Source organism: Pleurodeles waltl, chromosome 7 (genome assembly GCF_031143425.1).
Source record: "Pleurodeles waltl isolate 20211129_DDA chromosome 7, aPleWal1.hap1.20221129, whole genome shotgun sequence".
Lineage (NCBI taxonomy): Eukaryota > Metazoa > Chordata > Amphibia > Caudata > Salamandridae > Pleurodeles > Pleurodeles waltl.
The window spans coordinates 564,278,619-564,297,732 of NC_090446.1; the positions used below are offsets into that span (position 1 = coordinate 564,278,619).

The 19,114-nt window shown below is 41.9% G+C and overlaps 1 protein-coding gene across 1 annotated transcript in view; it reads right to left on the bottom strand.

Annotated features, from left to right (window-relative positions):
* Window positions 1–19,114, bottom strand: part of LOC138304349 (dynein regulatory complex protein 11-like) — a 411,831-nt gene that overhangs the window by 142,559 nt on the left and 250,158 nt on the right. The window contains exons 11-13 of the mRNA XM_069244325.1: window positions 12,167–12,259; window positions 9,825–9,883; window positions 1,487–1,569 (exon numbers count right to left, since the gene is read on the bottom strand). Coding sequence (XP_069100426.1) covers window positions 1,487–1,569; window positions 9,825–9,883; window positions 12,167–12,259 — 235 coding nt within the window. The remainder of the gene's footprint in view (window positions 1–1,486; window positions 1,570–9,824; window positions 9,884–12,166; window positions 12,260–19,114) is intronic.

The following is a 19,114-nucleotide window of genomic DNA, read 5'->3' on the forward strand; positions in this document are numbered from 1 at the left end:
TCAATATTCTATCTTACTGCATCTTTCAATATTCATCCTTACTGTGTCTTTCAATATTCCACCCATATTATGTATTTCAATATTTTATTTGTACTGTCTTTCAATATTCAAACTTTACTGTCTTTCATGATTCCACTTATACTGTGCCTTTTGATATTCCATCCATGTTTTTCTTTCAATGTTCCATTCATATTGTGCTTTTCAATAATCCATTCATATTGTGTCTTTTCACTTTCCATTTATATTGTGTTTCAATATTCTTCCATACAGTTTAGTTCAATTTTCCATTCATGCTGTCTTTCAATATTCCATTCATACTGTGTTGTCTTTCAATAATCCATCCATGCTGCATCTTTCAATATTCCGTTCATACTATGTCTTTCAATGCTCCAGCTATACTGTGTCTTTCAATAATCCATCAATACTGTGTATTTCAATACTCCATTCATATTGTTTCCTTCAATATTCCCTTCCTAATGCCTTTCACTATTCCATGCATCTTATGTCTTTAGATATTCTATTCATACTGTGTCTTTCAATATTGTTCATGCTGTGCCTTTTAATATTTCATTCTCATTCGTTTTAGGAGAATATATATTTATAGGATCAGTCTTAATAGTCTATTTTTGTATCTTTCAGTATTTCTTCACATTAATTTGTTAGAACTATACATTCAGAGAATCAAGTGAGCGCTTTGCAATGTTTCATTACTATCTGGGTAGGAGTGCTAAACCCAATGGATCACATCTGGTCTTGGGCATGCACGGTTTGTTTGTTAAGCAACAAGCTAATCTCTGTGATGCCATTCATTTGCAGCTACTTTATTCAAAAGTCAAGAAGGGCATGAGACTAATCTAAATGTGTAAATTATTTAAATAGATTGCCACAACTGCACCTTCTTCACTTTCATGACTGCTGTGAAATAGGAGGTGGTCAAGTTCCTCTGGTAGGACCTGAACACTGCTTGGATTTTGGCAGGTGACTCTGGAAAGATAAATAATACATGGCCATAGTATCCCAACGATGAAAACTCTAGTTAGACAAGCCACCACTGCAATCTAGAAACAACAATCAGTTCAGTAAAGGAACAGGATGGAAATCAGAATAAAAAGAAGAGCTTTGGATAAAGGGCACCGCATCAGGTTGCCCACATTTGAGGGTCATAGACCCGAAAGTGTATGCTTTTGTTTCTTCATGGACTGCTCAAGTAAGTGAACTACTACTGAAGTTTGTTTCGGCTGTAGATTTACTTGTTGCACCAAATAACCCCATTTAGTGGTAGGCTTAGATTACAGCACATTATTTTTCTCAAAGTGTAGTTCTGGCGTAACCACATGCCCTAGAGCATGGTTACCCTCCACATATCACTATGAAGAATTCATGAACAAAGTGAATAATTCATAAACAAGTATGTGCACCACTTACCTTGAAACATTTAGAGGAACACACAATTTTCCTCAATCGTGGCTGAAAGGCCTGAACTCACCTACAAAATCCATAAGTTTCACATCCTGGGCTGGCTTTAAAATTCCTTGAAGGACAAGCTCCTCATACAGGGAGTCCATTGAGCTGAAAAATGAGGGACATGTTAAAAATAAAAAGAACCAGGGGTTGCAAAACATGCAACAAAACCTGCTCAATAAGATGTCAGAGAAAAAATTAAAAATAACAGTGTGCCTGAAGTAGCATTCCTCAAAGAAGAGCAGGAAACAACATTTACAAATTTAACTATACCCGAGAGCCTAAGATGGCAGAAATTCCATCCTAATCAATACATAAATAACATTTTACCATTGCTGGATTTCACATTATGCCCCATAAGACAATAGAGCAAATACCCTTGGGATGCTGTGTGCCTCATAAGGGAGTGTGACTTTTCAAGCAGCATATGGACTTCTGTGGCAAGAGCCTTAAGCGTGAGCTTTCCTTAAGTATCCACAAAGCAGCACCTAACAGACCTGGGTCCAGGGCACGAGGCCAGAGCATGGATCAAGAAAAAGCATACAACATTGAGTGATTAGGTGACATTTGGCAAGAGCATGCTTTCATCTCCTTCAGATCCCTGACAGCGGAATTCTCTCTGACTGAAAAGGTACAATGCAAATACCTACGACTTGGTTATGCCGTGCAATGTCATATTAGGGAGGGAAAATAATAGCCACCATCTACCCCGTTAGAAGACAGGTTACTCACAGAACTCATACCAGATAAATCTATCTCTGTGATATTTAGGAAACTCAGGAACAATATACCAGACTTGCTGGTGTCCCTGAGAGAGGCCTGGTACAAAGACTTGGAAGAACTAGCCAACAAAGACTGGCAAGAGGCGATCCAAAGCCCAAGGTGATTGCAATTCGAGCCAGGTTCCGTTTGGTACAGTTAAAACCTTCACACAGATCCTACAATTCTCAATCGCTCATACACAGAATCCATAAGGTTGGAACACCAATTTGCCTCTGAGGCTGCAGGCAGGAGTGTACTTTTTTCCATACACTATGGTACTGCCCAATGATTCAGACCTATTGGTCGGCAATAAATGAAAGAATACAGAGAATCCTAGGGCTTCCACGCCCATTGTCTGACAAGTAGACCCAAATGCACATCACCTGGGAGGAAGCAGTGCCTAAATACTCCAGGATTTAGGCGATGTTGGCTTTTGGAGTGACCAAACAAAATGTAGCAAGAAATTGGGGTAAGCCAACTCCACCAATGGTCAAACAATGGGAGGCAGATCTTGATTGGTGTCAACAAACAGAGAGTGGTGTATCAAAGTCCGGGATGCCCCAAAAAATGGGAGAAAGTTTGGGGACCATGGTGTATGTCAAGGGGAGTCTGAGGTACTGGTTTGTGACCAATTATACGCACTGTGGTGGAAGGAGGCAGACCAGGGCTTTGGACAGATGTAAAAAGGCCGTAGAAGCGCCTCAGTTACAGAACAATGTGTCCCAATTGTCCCCAATTCAGGTAATACTACCCACATGTGTTGAACTACAGTGGTTAAAGCATGTACTTGACGTCCTGAGCTTTGTTTTTAATAAAAAGAGTTAAAAAAAACAGAATAAGTATGGAAAAGTAAAGTCACTGTGACACCCTGAAACTCTGGGATATCCAAGTACCACAGCATGAAGTAGCAGATCACTCCATAAGCACTGGACTGCAGGAGTGAAATGGTTTCTATGATGAAGCAAATCCAGGCAGCTGAGTACAGTGTCACTGGTAGGGACCACTTGATAGCCCTTAGGGTCATTAAATATCAGTGGGAGTGTAGAGACGGGGTATTTCAGGGTTAAATCTGACCATGGCAAAAACGTTCCCTAGCATAAATCTGTGTAGACAAAGTTATAGAAGGTACTAGCATTCAAATGGACATATAATTGTGTCGTAGCCTTAAAATCCTGAGGGTGGAAAGGAGGGAGGTGTTGGGGAAAACATGAAACTAGGATAAAAGGTACTGCTTTGAGAACAGAAAGGAAGGAGCCTGTGGCATAGGAGAAGTCCCAACTAAATCAAACTTGCAGCGAGAATCAATGTGAAATGGGGAGCATTTCATGCTAACTGTATTGAAGGATACAATACAATCACAGAAAATGAACATAAGGGAGGAATGGGATGTTATTAAGAAACTCATGTAAAATAGGGAAAACGAGTCCGTGGCAAAATGGTGAAATAACCTAATCAAGAAAGAAAACACTATTGTCTAGAACAAGAGAGAGGGCAGAAAAGTAAAACACTTAAACCATGCTTCTATTCATACTCTGCACATGAGGCAAGCAAATCCTACCCTCCTTAGGAGAGTTACCTTCTAACTTTAATCATCCATCCATCCTTTCATGCATCCACCCATCAATCCATCTATCAATAAGTTTCCCATCCATCCTTACACTTTTCCATAGCTTTCAATTCCTTAACTTTACACTCATTCACCCTATAACCCATTGATCCTTCTGTTCTTTCAACTATGCTTTCAACCTTCCATCTATCAATGTTTTTACCCTACTATCTTTCACCTTTTCCTCATTATTTCCTTTTATCTTTCCTTCCATTATTCCTTGCTCCCAATAATTTGTCTCTCCTCCTTCTATTTACCCATATTTTGTATTTCATCATTACTTTTTCGTTCTTACGTTTCGATCATGCTTACTTTCTCTCTGTGCCACTCCCTGTTTGCACTATATTCACAATTTCATATATTTGTCTTTCTCCCTTTCCTTTGCTGTGAATGCTTGCCTACCTCCCACACCCCACTGCCATTTATTGCCTAACTATCGGCAGATCTGCAGACAGAGAAGCTTAAAAAATAACTAATTATTAATGTTTAGTGGGATCCAGGAGTGGCTTCCAGTGAGTTTAAGGGGTGGGTTGGCGTGTGGCAGGTTGGTGGTGGGCTCAGGAGGAATTAATTTATTATAAAAAAATAAAAAAAAGCACTTAGCTCACTCACTGCCACCACCGCGCTGCTCCTCTGCCTTCAGTGCAGCCACAGGCACAGGCTCCCAGCCTGCCCTGCGGCCAATCAGAAAGCTGCTGTCATGCTGCTAGCAGCATGACAGCAGCTTTCTGATTGGCTGGAGCGGAAAAGCCAGGACACTTGAAGGCAGAGTGGGAGTACACAGTACCGCAACATAGTACCAAGTACACAGAGCGTAGATGGCTGGCAAAACACACATGTGAACTGAGGGGGAGTGCAGTGCAATTCACCTTTGTGCTCGTCACAGCCCGTGGCCCCAACCCTTTTAAAATAAAATGATAATAAACATTGCTTAATATAATTTTATTGTAAAGTTTTGGAAGGTTTGGCAGCTGCTGCTGCTGGGGGGGTGACGCTCCTCCCCCCTAGCGGAGGAGCCACACCTGATGGGACATATTTCTCCAACCCATGGCATCCAGTGACAGCTCTTGCTTTGCGTAAGCTGCTTAACTAGGGGGGTTCCCTGTGCCCCTGGTCTAGAAGACATCAGCTGACTAAAGGAAGTGAATAATTCATCAAACATAGGCAAAAAGACTACAACGTCCTCCACCTCTCCGCAGAATCCACTGGAGAGAAATTTTCCCTCATTTCTTCAAGATTAGGCCTAACTAAAACAAGAGTGAGTGCTGACCAGGCAGAACCAGCAAGAGGCAACTAAGGGCAGTAGAAAATGGATGAGATGAGAAGTATTAAACAAAGAGGCATAGAATAGAGCATACCTAGAATGATCTGCATTATTCAACTGAAGAGCAGCAGAAAAAAGTTAGGGGGAAGATCAAAATCATCCAGAAAAAAACACAATAAGAGGAGAGAGATAAATCAACATTACTCAGTAAGAGAACAACTGGAAGCAGGCATAGACTAACAACTTACTATTAGTAATGCTCTTTCTTTCTAGTTATCTAACTACAGTTTCCTGACATTTAGAATATTTCCAGGCACCAGACTGGATCTGAAAACCTTTACACAGCAGTACTTCTAGGTGCTGGTAAGTGGCGCCATGTGGCTCTACGTTGACTCCGTTCCTTCCGGCAGTGACAAGCAGAGCTGCTATATAAGCGCTACCACTGAACGCTGATGTCAGTATAGGCTCTGTTTGTGCCCTTGGACGTATCAGTACCTGTGTGCAGATCTCTACCTCGAGAATCTTAAGATGGAAAAACACCACTCCACAGAACACCTGAGAGGCACTGGAGAAGTTGAAAGGGAGCACAGCAAACTGAAAATGCTCCTCACCTACCTCGAACCACAGATAATGGCTTTTGGACTGCAGGACGTGTATATGAAAATACGTATCCTGCAAGTTCATGGCTAACATCCAGTCACCCAGATCCAGGGCAGACAATTCCTGGGCTAGAAAGAGTCTCTTGAATTTGACCTACCATTGGAAGGTGTCCAGATGGTAGAAATCTACAAAAGGAGAAAGGCCTCCATCCTCCTTTGGCATAAGGAAATAGCAGGAGTAGCAAACTGCCCCTATTTTTGAGGCCGGTACCCTTTCTATGGCACATATGGACAAGAGAGCCTGCACCGTCTGCAACAAAATGGCCAAAAGCTGTTATGAAAGCCATTCTGATGTGGGTGGATGATGTAGCAGTTTGGAAAGGGAAAAGCAGCAAATCTAGCGGACTATATGTCAAGACATCCCAGGACATCTTACAGAACAAAAAACTCATTAGCTGAAGAATACATTCTCACTAGAGGCCATCACCAAAGCCTATGCAGAAGATGTCACTCTCCAAGATATGGCACATCGCCCTCTGAGCAAACATGTGGAAAAACTTGTAAGAGCTCACGGGTAACAAAAAGATAGAAACCAACAAAATGGCTTCTTTCCCACATGTCAAGTAGAAATGACAATTGCAGACAATGGCTTGCTAATCAAAGACAAAAGAATTGCCATACCAAAAAAAAATGTGTCAATGAGTGGTTAACTTGGCACATGAAGGACACAGAGGCATCGTAGCCACAAAAAGGGAGTTACGGAAATGAGTCTGGTCCTCTTCTCTTGAACTGATGAGCGAAGCCACTCTCAAAGACTGACCTCAATTTCAGCTTGTCAGTCAAGAAGAGCCACTCTCTCATCTACAAATGTCTAAAGTGGCAGAAGGTGTATGGCAACATGTAGAAGCTGATTTATTTGGCCCTCAGCAGTCAGGCAAATACATCATCGTCATAATGGATGAATATTCAAGACTTGCAATTGCCAAACAACTGTCATCTACCAAAGCGGTTATCACCATACCAGTGCCAGATGAAGTATTTGCAGCTTGTGGTATTTCCAAAGTGGTTAAAACAGACCGTAGTCCTCCATTTAACCAACATGAATTTGCGGAGTTGCCAATCATCTCAACTTCAGACACAGGAAGGTCACTCCCATGTGGCCTCAAGTCAAAGGGATGGTCAAAAGGTTTATGGCCTTGTTGAAGAAAACCGTGCAACAAGCCAAACTAACAAGACAAGATGTCCAGACAGCTCTGAATGAAGTGCAGTGCGCTTATCAGACTACGACCCATGGCACTACAGAAAAATGCCCAGCCATTCTGATGCTGGGCCGCACTGTGCACAATAGAATCCCCACATGGGAAAATCCAGCCAGTTGTGTGCCCATCATGCTCCTGGTCATGAAGAACTGGTGGGGCAAGACAGAAATAAGAAGGCCAAAAATCAAGGAATATGTGGACACTCGCAGGAAAGCACAAATATCTATTGTCCAGTAGGGACACTGGGAACTAGTGAGGCAAGAACAAAGAAAATAGACAGACAGCCAGTGTTATGAAGATCCACTGCAAGTATCTAATCTAGACAAGAAAATAACTGGAAACATCTTTCACTTAAGAACATGTGATCCTTAAACCAAGAAGTAATTTGGGAAGAGGACGCCCGCGCAGCTAATCAAGATCCGGTCAACAGTCATGGATCTCACGCCTCTCCTGTCTCAGTGTAGCTGCCGGAATCTAGTTCTTTGCGCCAGTCACAGCAAACATTTCAGATACCTGCTTGTTTCATTGAAGAAATTTTAAGACTCACATCTCACCGGGAATCAACTGTATCATAACACCAGAGAGCTAGGACCCTAGTGGTGAAAGGGATTCTTGTAAAGAAAAGCAGTAAAGGAACCGGAAAGGGAGGAGTCGGGGCAGATGAGGACGGAGAGTGAACAGGGAAGGTTGGAATGGCCCGAGCTCCTGTAATTACAAGCTAATAAAGAATTATTTAGAACTTCAATATAGTGTTGTCCATCCTTTATCACACACAGACACTATACCTTACACCAGCCAGTCGCATCTGGTTACCTCCTTTTTACCCATCGGCAAGGACAGGGCTTAGATAAGCTGCCATTAATGTGCCAGTTAGGGCTTCTAAATGGTAGAATGGTCTCAGATGTGGCTGCCTAGGCTGCAAAACGTCTGTAAGTAAATTAGTTTTAAGATCCAGACAGGACATGTCTAATCACCACATCAAAGGAAGCACTTTCTTCTGTTGGTGGCCTGGGTGCAATCAACCCAGTCTCAGAGGAAGCACTGAGCCCACTGGCCATGTATAGGTCCATGTATAGGTTCATGTATAGGTTATCACCATCATAATGTGGAGAAAATCATCACTACCATCTCCATTATGATCCCCAATGGGTGATTGACTTTGATTTGAGTCTGAGCCAAATTGCTGCTAGAACACCTGATGGTGGCTCTGCTGTAGAAGCAGTGTTCTGTATGAATCTGACTGCACAGGGACCAGGTGTGTCAGGGTTAAATTGAGACGCAACCGCAGTTGAGGCTAAGTCGAGTTCGGCTTGGAGTGTAAAGGATTGACCTCTCTTGCTGGTGGCATCGGGGCCAGGCTCGAAGGCACCAGCATAGATTGGGGCACTGAAGACAGATCCAAAGGCTCTAGCACCACTGGAGGACTCCATAAAGGTCTCGATTTGTTGCAATATTACCAATGACCCCGGGAACCTGGGTGCACCAGGACCAAAGATAAAATCGGCTCCTGAGTGGACCAGGAGCAAGACACCCTCACAACTTCTCTGGCTGTAGAGAGTGGTAGAAAGGGGAGTCTTGCTTGTCTTTCTTGTGTTTCCTCTTTGTCTTCAGTAGGAAATTACCCAAAAATGAGGAACTTTTACAGAAACGACCTTGGTAGCTGCAGTAGATCCACACTCTCTACTTCGAACAGAAGCAGGTGTTCTTCTGGAGTTTGGCGACATACAGCTTTGCCTCACATCCTCAAATCACCTTCGGATTCATAAGGACGTATGGTCATGTCCTGAGCCCAAACACCAAAGGCACATGGTGTGCAGGTCAGTCACAGAGATTTGTTTACAACAGTCCCATCAAGGTTTAAATCCTGTAGTTTTCGGAAGGGACATTGTTTCCTTGCAAGCTGGTTTGAGAATTTTTTAGAAAACAAATCTTGTCAAACGGACAAGGGAAAAGGGGAGCAGAGATCTAGAACCATATCTGAAGGTGCAGAAAGAATGGAACTGATGTCATAATGTGGCGTTGATGCTCTGTTCATCACTTCTAGACAGACAAATTCAACGCAGCGCCAGTCGTGCCTCCTATCAGGACTCGGGAGTACTGCTGTGGAAATGTTTCGTATCCAGTCTGAAACCTCAAGATCAGTATTACCCATGTAAGCCAGGGAAAGCAAGAAAGCATGCAACAGAAGGTGCACAGAATTGTCAGCATTATCCAGTGGGAGAGAGTCACAGACAAGTCTTAGAAAAGGTCAGCTTTATGAAAAGGGGCAGAGTGAGAGGTATGTATGCATGCAAGTAAATGTGTGTGAGGCGAGTGACTGAAAGAGAAAGTCTGTGTGTGAAACAGGGCGGGAGAGAGAGACCAAATAAAAACAAAATTGACAGAGAGGGAGGTAAATATAAGATTCCAAAGAAGGCTGTGATTATACAAAGGGCAGAGAAGGGACAGCATCATAAGCAGAGAAGAGTGAGAGCAAGAGAGAGAATGGGGCATTAGACGTATGGTTATCCAGTGACAGCTTAAGCAAGAGGCCATACAAGGACCGGTATTATCCAATGAGAGCTGTCATTTGAGGTTATTGATCCTTCTGCATTATCCAATCACAGAAGCATGAAGCAAGCTCCATCAGCAAAATCCAGCACTTTTAAGAGGAAAGCAACAGGAAAAAGAAAAAGGATTGTCAGAATTATAAAAAAGTGTGAGAGGGAGTCTGAGCACAAGAGTCATTGCTGTCCAGTGAAGGAGTGTGAAGAGGAGGAACAATGAAAGAATGATAGTGGCAAATGACATAGTAAAAGCAAGTGTGGGGACCAGTCAGAGTGGTTTCTCCTTCACAAAGGTAGAGAAGTACGGCGTTGTGAGATTAACATTACCGGTCTGGAGTTAGGTCCTTTTCCTTTTTTTTCTTTCCACCTTTCTTTTTTCCTTTTTTCTGGTGGGATAGAAGAAGCAGATAAAACATGAAAGTATGAACGAGCCCAACATAACAGAATCAACCGTGGGGTGAAAATATGGCCACTTTCCGTGTATAGAGATGTTTGTTTGAAATTCTGTGGCGGTGCGATGTGGTACCATGTGGTGGTGAATGTGACAGCAGGATGTGGTTGGGGGGTGTTTGTAGGACACGGTGTGGAATGTGAGATTAGAGTGTGAGGTGCAGTGTGATGGAAGGTCTGGGTGGGAAATTAAAAAATTGACTGTGGTGTGGAGTGAGTGAATATGGACTGATATATAACATCAGATTGCAGAGTAGTATAGTATGTAAGAGTAAGCTGAAGTTCGGACAACTGTATGTGTTCTGTGCAATGCAAGAATAGGGTATAGAGTGGGGAAATAAGGTTTGATGTGGAGTATGAAATTATGAAGTGCTGTTAATTTAGCGATGCTAACAGTGTTTTGCATAGGGGAGATTAAGGGTGGTCTACAATGCGCAAGCATGATATGTAGAGTCTGAGTGTTGAGAAAGATGTAAGTGTGATTCAATGGGAGCATACACTTGGACATGAAAGGCAAGAAGGGCATAGTGTGTAGTAGGGCTCATTGTGGATCATAATGGCAGACTGTACCATAGAGTGGGGAGTCTCAGAACACCATGTTGTTGGGAATAGGAGTATGGTATGATGTGAAATATGAAATAGCCTGTGCAGTATGAGTATGTTGTTTTTGGGAGTATAAGAGTATTACATAGGGTGGAATGGGAAATTAGGATGTAGCATGGAATGTGAGAGTGGTTATGGAATGGAGTATGAAAGCTGATTGTGGTATGGAGTAAGACAGTACAAAGTACTGGGATGTGTGGGGAGTAGAATAAGTGTAAGGGATGGAGTATAAAAGCACTGTGTGCCATGTTGCGAACAATGGTGTTTGTGGAGTCTGGAGGTAGAATGCAGTGTGTGAAAGTATGTTGTGTTTTTTACTGTGCCGTTAGGCTGAGGCATGGATTAGTGAGGTGTGAGGGCAGTGTGATAGTATTGTATTACATGAAAGAATACAATGTGTAAGAACTATGAGGAAACAATGGTTTCTAATGAGACAGTAAGAATGGTGTGAAGTGTGAGAAGCAAATGGTGTGGATAATCAAATCAGGACATGGTGTGAAGTGTTAAGTATGAGAACAGACCATTGAGCACCCTGTGAGATTATGGTACAGGGAGGAGAGTATGGTGTGGGGTGGAGAATAATATTAAGGTGTGGTGTGGAGCTTGATGTTAACAAGTTGTATAGGAGTAGGGTTTGGTTTGGAACTTAAGAGAGGTGTGTTGTTTGAACTATGGCAGTAGGAAACGGTGTGAGTGTAAGAACAGATGGGTAATCAATGTGAGAGTTGGGTGCAGAGTGAGGTGTAACTACGAGAAGCAGTGGTTGGAGTACAAACGTCTGCAGTGGTGTTTGGGTGGTAGCTGTAATTCTGGATGTGTGTGGCAGCTGTAGTGTGAGTAGTAGGTCAGTGCTGACTATGGGTGGAAGCTGTGAGTGAAATGTTAAACTCTGAGTGTGTTTTATAGGGGAAGTTTTGAGTAGTGAATGTAGAGACCAGTGTGAGCTGCAGACGTACTTCAGAGTTTGAGTGGTATGTTTCATCTTAACTGTCAGTGGATGAGGGCCTGAGTGTCCTGGGTAAGTATTACAGTGAGATTGGGAGTATTACAAAATCTAAGTTAGCATATGGTCTTGCACGTGATTTGGCATTAGTAGGTGGATGAAAAATAGCTGTGCATGAGTGGTAGTTATACTCCTGAATGTGAATTGTTGGTGACTGTTGAGTAAGAATGGACGGTAAGTTGCTGCGTAAGAATGGAAACTGCAAAGTAATGAGTAGTAACTGTGTTGCGGAGTGAGGGTGAGATAGGAAATGTTGAGTGTCAACGGCAGGTGTAGTGCATACTCAATTTGCATTTTAGGTGTAGTTTAATGTGTGTTGTTCAGTGCGATGTACCCTAAAGCAGCAGAAGCTAACATTGTAGTATAAAAGTTGACTTGTACGTAGGCTTTGTGTAAAGTGATTTGAGTGATTAAGCGTGTAGTGGAGCACAAGTGAAAAGTCCAGTACTGAGTGTGGATTACATTTTATGGTGTGTGAAGTAGCAGAGCACTATCAAGCATGGTGTGTGAAGTAACAGAGCACTATAAAGTGCAAACCGGATCCAGAATTATTGAGCAGCGATAAGAGCAAGCAAGTGGAGAGATTGTATGGATGTTTATTTTTATGTCTGACCTTGGACCCTTTCTTGCCCTTGCGAGGTTTGCTCTGGTCTCGGTCCACAGCCATCTTCAGGGTCTCAAGCTCCTGCCTCATAAGGGCGTCTACCTGGGAAGATAAAGACAGTATTAGTGGGTGCTGGCATGCCACTAGAACGAGTGGAATGAGTAAACACAGAGTGAGCAAAGGGTATGACGGACCCTCAGCATGAAATGTGCACCTGTACATTGAATGAGCATTGCAGGTCCAAGACCCGCTCAGCTACACAATGTACTTGGAGGTGACTGCACTTCTGTCAATCTGGTCTTATTTAATCAATAGTTTTTGAAGAGGAGTATTATCGGGTACTTATTGAAAAGGGTTGGAATCAGAGGGCACAAGACAAAGCCAAGTGACCTGCTCTACCCTGATCAATAAATAACTGGGATTGCCCTTCCCACATCCTTAATACTGGAGTTGTAAAATAAGGAAAAAACAAATGCACAAACGCTTAACACTAACTAATGCAGGGGTGATGTGAACCCCCGCTTTGTCAGCTACAGCGGGGGTGGGACTCTTTTTGAACCTCTTCTGTCTCCAACTCGGCAGACACAATCTCATAATTAACACTATGGAGTAATAGAGCATCAACAGAAGAGGAAGTGGGAGCAAGGAAAAGATAAATATGGGTAAATAGAAAAGTGAAAGAAGGAAGGAATATTGAATAGGAGGGTGAAAGGAAGGTGTGAGGAATTGAGGGATGAGTAGGTGGGTGAATGAGTGGGTGAATAAATGTGTGGGTAGATGGATGGATGGGTGAAAGAAAGAGTGAACGGATAGGTGGATGGACTGGTGAAAGGATAGCCCTATAGATAGACAGCAGACAGTGATCTAAATAGATGGAGAGATAGATAGATAGATAAATAGATAGATAGATAGATAGATAGATAGATAGATAGATAGATAGATAGATAGATAGATAGATAGATAGATAGACGGATGGGTGGGTGAAAGGATTAGCAAATGGATGGCAGAGTGGAAGGAAGAGTGAAAGGATGGCAGAGTTGGTGAATGACAGAGTGGATGGAAGGGTGATGGATGGCATGGTGAATGGATGGTAGACTGGATGGATGGATGGCAGGTTGGATGAATGGATGTCAGAGTGGACGGATAGGTGGTGGCAGGCTGGATAGATGATTGTCAGAATGGATAGATGGATGGCAGAGTAGATGGGCTGATGTAATGGGAAAAGGTTGAAAGAGACATGAATGGATGTAAGAATGTAAAGGTGGAAATAATGGATATTAGCAGGTGGACAGAAGGTTAAAAGGATGAATGTATAAATGACTGGATGGGAGAGAAAGGGGAAATCTTCTAGGGAGGGGCCGGGTTGCTTGCTTTGATTGGTTTGTGCCATCAGAGCTATTATTTCAGAGTAGGGGGAACTTTAATTTTCTGGCTACTCCCTTGAACTAATGGGTAACACTTCTAGGATTCTGCCCCTCAGAAAAGCAGGACATTATAAAATAAAATTATAAACGTTAATTGTAAATACTTTAAGAGTCGTTTTGTGATGGAATTTAAAATTTAGATTTATTACATGGTTCTCCACTGCAGCCAATTCCCTGCTGCCCAAAATCTGACAACTTAAAAGAAGCCTGAAGTAAGACGGAATGCCGAGTTGAACTTAAAGACTTATGGTCAGACGGCACAACATAATTCTTTCTGGCAAGTATGCAACATCTGATCTTGCACTGTCCTCATCTATATATTAGAGGATGTTCCTTCCAGGAAACTCTAGGCACTAAGAGGACCTCTACATTTTAAGTTCCTTGTGGTTGAAGAAGAAATAAAGTAACTTACCTGTAACTCGGTTTCTTCGACATTGGTATCTTTCATAAATTCACCCCCGTCATCAGAAGATGATCCCTTCGACAGCAACATAGCAATGTACACCCTTCATCCATTAACATTACCTTATTTTCAAACTTTTACTTCCTATCTACCTCATTATGCAAGACTCAAACTCCAGCCAATCAGAAGCCTCTTCAAGCAGCTGATCCCCTAACTGAGGCTTGCAACTGTCAGATTTTCTACATCAAACGCACCATATCTCAAGCCTCATGACAATGTAAGGTGGGTGGGTTGCATGTGAATCTACGAAAGATACCAATGCTGGAAAACCAGAGTTATGGGGAAGTAACTTAATTTCTTCTCCAGCACTAGATCTTTCATATATTCACATACTTGAAATCACATTATCGAAGCAGTACCATATTACAACATATTTCAACATCAATAAAGAGGATGGTGGGAGTGAGTTTACATTATTTAAAAATATTTTCTTAGCGCCACTCGACCCACCGCTGCCTTCTTGTTGGTCTGCACATCAATACAATAATGCTTTGCAAAAGCATGAGTAGAGCTCCACGTTGCTGCTTTACAAATGTCATTTACGGAAATGCCTGCGAATACAGCAGTTATCACCATCACAGGTTTCATCATACGTGCCCTCAGTGACCTTGACAACCGTCAATGGTCATTGAGGTAAGCACAGTCATAATACATGAAACTATCCACCTGGTCACAGTCTGTTTACTGACTGCTTATCCTTTACTTCCAGAACTGTACATTGTCAATAAATGGTCTATTCTTCTAAAGTCTTTTGTTGCTTGCAAATAAAATGCTAAACATCTCTTAATGACCAAAGAATGCAACGTTTGCTCTGCAACTGTACTTGGATTTGCGAAATATATTAGCAATATGTTTTTTTTTTTACTTCAAATGAAAATACGTTGGTACTCTTGGTATAAACATTGGTTGTCACATTAAAGTTACTTTATCCTTCAAAACGTCAGATATGATTCTTTACACCTTAATATGTGCAACTAGCCAACTCTACGAGCTGAAGTGATCACCAAGAGGAAAGCAGTCTTTCACGTCAAATTCTTTATGAATTCTCTCTGAATAACTTCAAGCGGCACCTTCATTAGCGCTGACAGTACAGTGTTTACCTGCCCCTCTGGAGCCAGCTTAGGAACAGGTAACATTTTCTAAATAAGCCTTTTGTATGCTCTGAATTACTTTTGGTGAATACAAAGAAAGAATATTTGAGTATCTTATAAACCTGGAAAAGGCTGCCAAATGAACTGTTATAGACCTAAATGATAAACCAGACTTTGCAGGATGTAGCAACTAGGGCAAAAATTCACGTGGAGTCATCTTTAGTGGAATTCATTTCTCTGCATGTGCTTACATTATAAGTGCTCCATTTTGGGTATATGTCTTCACTGTTGATGGTGCCCTTGCTTCCTTAAGACCTGCTGTCATTCCTCAGAAATAGCCAGGTGATCAAACTCTAAGTCCCGATGAGCAATGCTGTTAACTTGTTGACGGAACTACTATCTACGATGATGGTTTTCTTGTCTCTTCCTGACTTCCTCTATATTTAGATGTCATCGACAAGCCTGTTGATGACATACCTTGAGCATGTTGTTTCTTGGTCGTTCAATCTTTAGTATACTTTTCTTTTACTGTGCACTATCTCAGAAATATCCTGTCTTTTAACTGGTGATTCATCATCACCAGAGGCACATTTCTTTTCCTTCCCTTCCTGAGCACTCTCCTTCCTTGTGCAACTCTCCACTATAATGCAGCAGACCAAACCCTCTCAACCTTAAAGGCAGGGACCGAGGGTCCTTTTGCCTGATTAGAAGTCACTTTCCTTGACTCCCCTTTACTATCTGTGCTCAACTCTCTTCGATGTTTTGATGATTCTCTTTCTGTGGTCTTCTGCAAAATAGCCGAAGCCAGCAGCCTTTTTGCGATCTATCTAGGTTTTCACCAAGACTTTTTTGCATATCCAACACTCAGCTGGTATAAGCTATGAATGCAAATAATATAAACAATTTGTGTGTGGGTCATCTACAAATATCTTCTTTCCACAGGCTTTACAAGCCCTTAATAAAGATTTCCTACCTTTAACCTCAGCCATGATCTTTGCCTGCTGTGCTCTTTTGACAATATCTGTCCTTTCTCACATGTGCTGTCAAAGGATTCCTCACACTGAAAGTGTGGTAACAAATCTGACAGCTGAAAGCCTCAGGCAGGGGATACGCTGGGTGGGGTGGTTTCTGATGGTCTGGAATTTGGGCCATGTATAATAGGGTAGACAGGAAGGAAAAGTTTAGAAATAAGGCAATGTAAGTGGGTGAAGATGTATATTCCTGTGTTGCTACCGAAGAGTTCACAGTGTGACGATGGGGATGAATTGAAGAATGTGAATTTATAAAAGATCCAGTGCTAGAGAAGACTATCTTTCATTATGCCCATGTAGACACAACAACCATATTCCAACCACTAATTCACAATGGCAACTTTGTGTGCATGGGTTGACAAGATGAAGTTAAAAATGTGTCTTACATATAGCTTGTAAGGCAGCTAACCTGTGAGCTCACTGAAGACGACTCGCCAGAGAAACTCATAAGTTCTCCACCTTGGTATTTGAGGTGAAAACCTGATGAGAAATGGCAGGTAAAGAACAAAATAAAGACAGGTAAGAAGGCTAAGCGTGGAGACAAACAGATATATTTTGAGTCATGTTTCCAGTCTGTGGAGGTAGGTGTTCTTCATCTAAATCTTCATATAGTTCATCTGCATCAGTGGTGCTTCTTATTTAAATAGGCAGGATTTTCAATAGAATTTGGGTATCGTCAACAAGAAATTAAAGCAGAAAATAATGTGACCAGATACTGTTCATTGGTGGCCTCAAAAATATGAAAAACAAATGTGGAACGAACTGAACCCTAAGGGAACCCACAAATGAACACAGTGGATGAAAAATAAACCTAGCAATATTTGGTCTCTGTGGCTCAAAAAAGACTTGACCCGCCTCTGTGCAGAATGGTTGTTAAAGCTACCCTTGACAATATTTGAAATCTAAGATCATGGAAAGGCTGTGAGATGTTTGGTTGCAATGTTCAAGAAGGTTGTAATGATAAAGGATTTCCAGCAATTGGACGATAGTTGATGGAATCATTGGAGTCCAAGTTCACATTCACATAAATACCTCTAACAGATAACAAGTTACTGTATACCTCATTAATGGCTCATTAATATCTCAAATTCCTCACATCACTTCCTTCCCTCTATATTTCCTTCTCCCTTAAAATTGTATGCAACCACACCCTTATAAGATGAAACAGACAAAATGGGAAAAAGGCATAACTTTCTATTTATGGAGCTAACACAGACACTGTAATAATGAGTTAAATTAACCTGAGCGCCAAGCTTTATGTCTCACCCCTATTATCACTGCTAAACTGGTAACGCTTGTACCCCGAGGTCTACTTAAATTAATAGTACTTGGTCAGTGACAGCAGGTCGTGCAAAATATCCTCCCAACACAAATCTGAAACACATTATTTAGCTTGGTATTTACCCTTTTACAATAGTGCCAGACTACTACCATAACCTGTGATCACTCAAAACATTAAGTTGAGTAAAAACATTCAGTAGAGGGGAGTCCAGGAAGCTGAGTTCCAAGCAGACAAAAGAACCCTCGGACCCTTCCTTTCAGTTGCTTACTAATGGTGAGTTACACAAGGGATATGATGTACCCAAAAAGCACCAAGCTACGAGCATGGCCCCTGGTGATAAGGAAACCTCAGCGAAAAGGCTTAAGGTTTCTTCAGAGACTGGTCATGGGTAATTTTTAAAGGACAGGGACAGCAAAATATTATCAATGAAAGATTCAGCGTCAATTGGCAAGAAACAACACATTCAAGGTATGCCGTTGACAGGCTTGTTGATGACAACAGTAATAAAATTGAGCAGGTCACCATCAAAAAAGGCACCATCATTGAAGATGAGAATATAGTTGACAAGGTTATCCCCGGTAAGGAAAACATCACTGCCAACAGCCATTGATGAGGAGAGGCTGCCATCAATGAGCAAACATCAGCAGTGGTATTGTTATATAGCAATTTTAGCCATGTTTTAGAAACGTTATTTTAGTGAACTAGGCCTGCTTTTGTGCTGCTGTGCACTTTAGTCCAGTTACATTTTATTTAGCATAATTAATTTTCTAGCATTAGCCACATTTGCGGTGTTGTTTTATTTTCTCTATATATTTGTTCCTTCGCCTAGGAAAGCATCACGTTCTTAGCATTGCACTTTGTGCTTTCCTCAAGGCTGCAGTCATATAGGGTTGCGGGAAAAAGTGGTACGCTGTGTCTCCAACTAACACAAAAACATACATATCCCTATGTGGGGACCCTTTTTTAGAATATCAACTATTTTATTATAAAAATACTTCTTTGTTCCATACACGTTAGAGGGAGATTCCAGCCAGATGACCATGACTGCATGCTGATTGCCTTCACTACAGCTGCTTGCTTAGACTACCGAATCTCTGGCCTACATGGGGACGGTGTCTATTTAGACAACAGGTTTCCTTGCTCAGGTATGGGGGATGATGTTTTCCCAGGGGAGAAACCTGAAGGGCAGATTAGGGTTTATTATGCTGTGCTCTAACATAGCTTAGGTAGGAAATATATATAAATATATCACTCTCAGTGACAGTATGGTGGGACTGTTTTTGTGTTTCACACTACTTGTCACCTTTTTGATTTTAGGGGGTTCTATCCTCCTAGTTATTGCAATACATGATATTTTATCTAAGAAGCAGTTACTTCAATAAATCTTTATTGAAACATATCCTGCCTCTGTTGTCTTTGCCTGTGTGAGACTAATGTAACCAAGAGAAAGGGATGAGATCTGATCGCCCACGATTCCCCTGAGGAGTCTTCCTTGTATTGCACCCGGTTGCCACAATCATCCCTGCTCTTGGGCAGAGATGAGGTGTTACTAATTAGCCGGAAAACCCGGATTAGGGCGACAGGCATCATATGTTGTGGACTTGTACCTAGTACCCCACATTACAGGTAATTCTGCTGCCCAAATCCAGTAGCCTCATTAGGATAA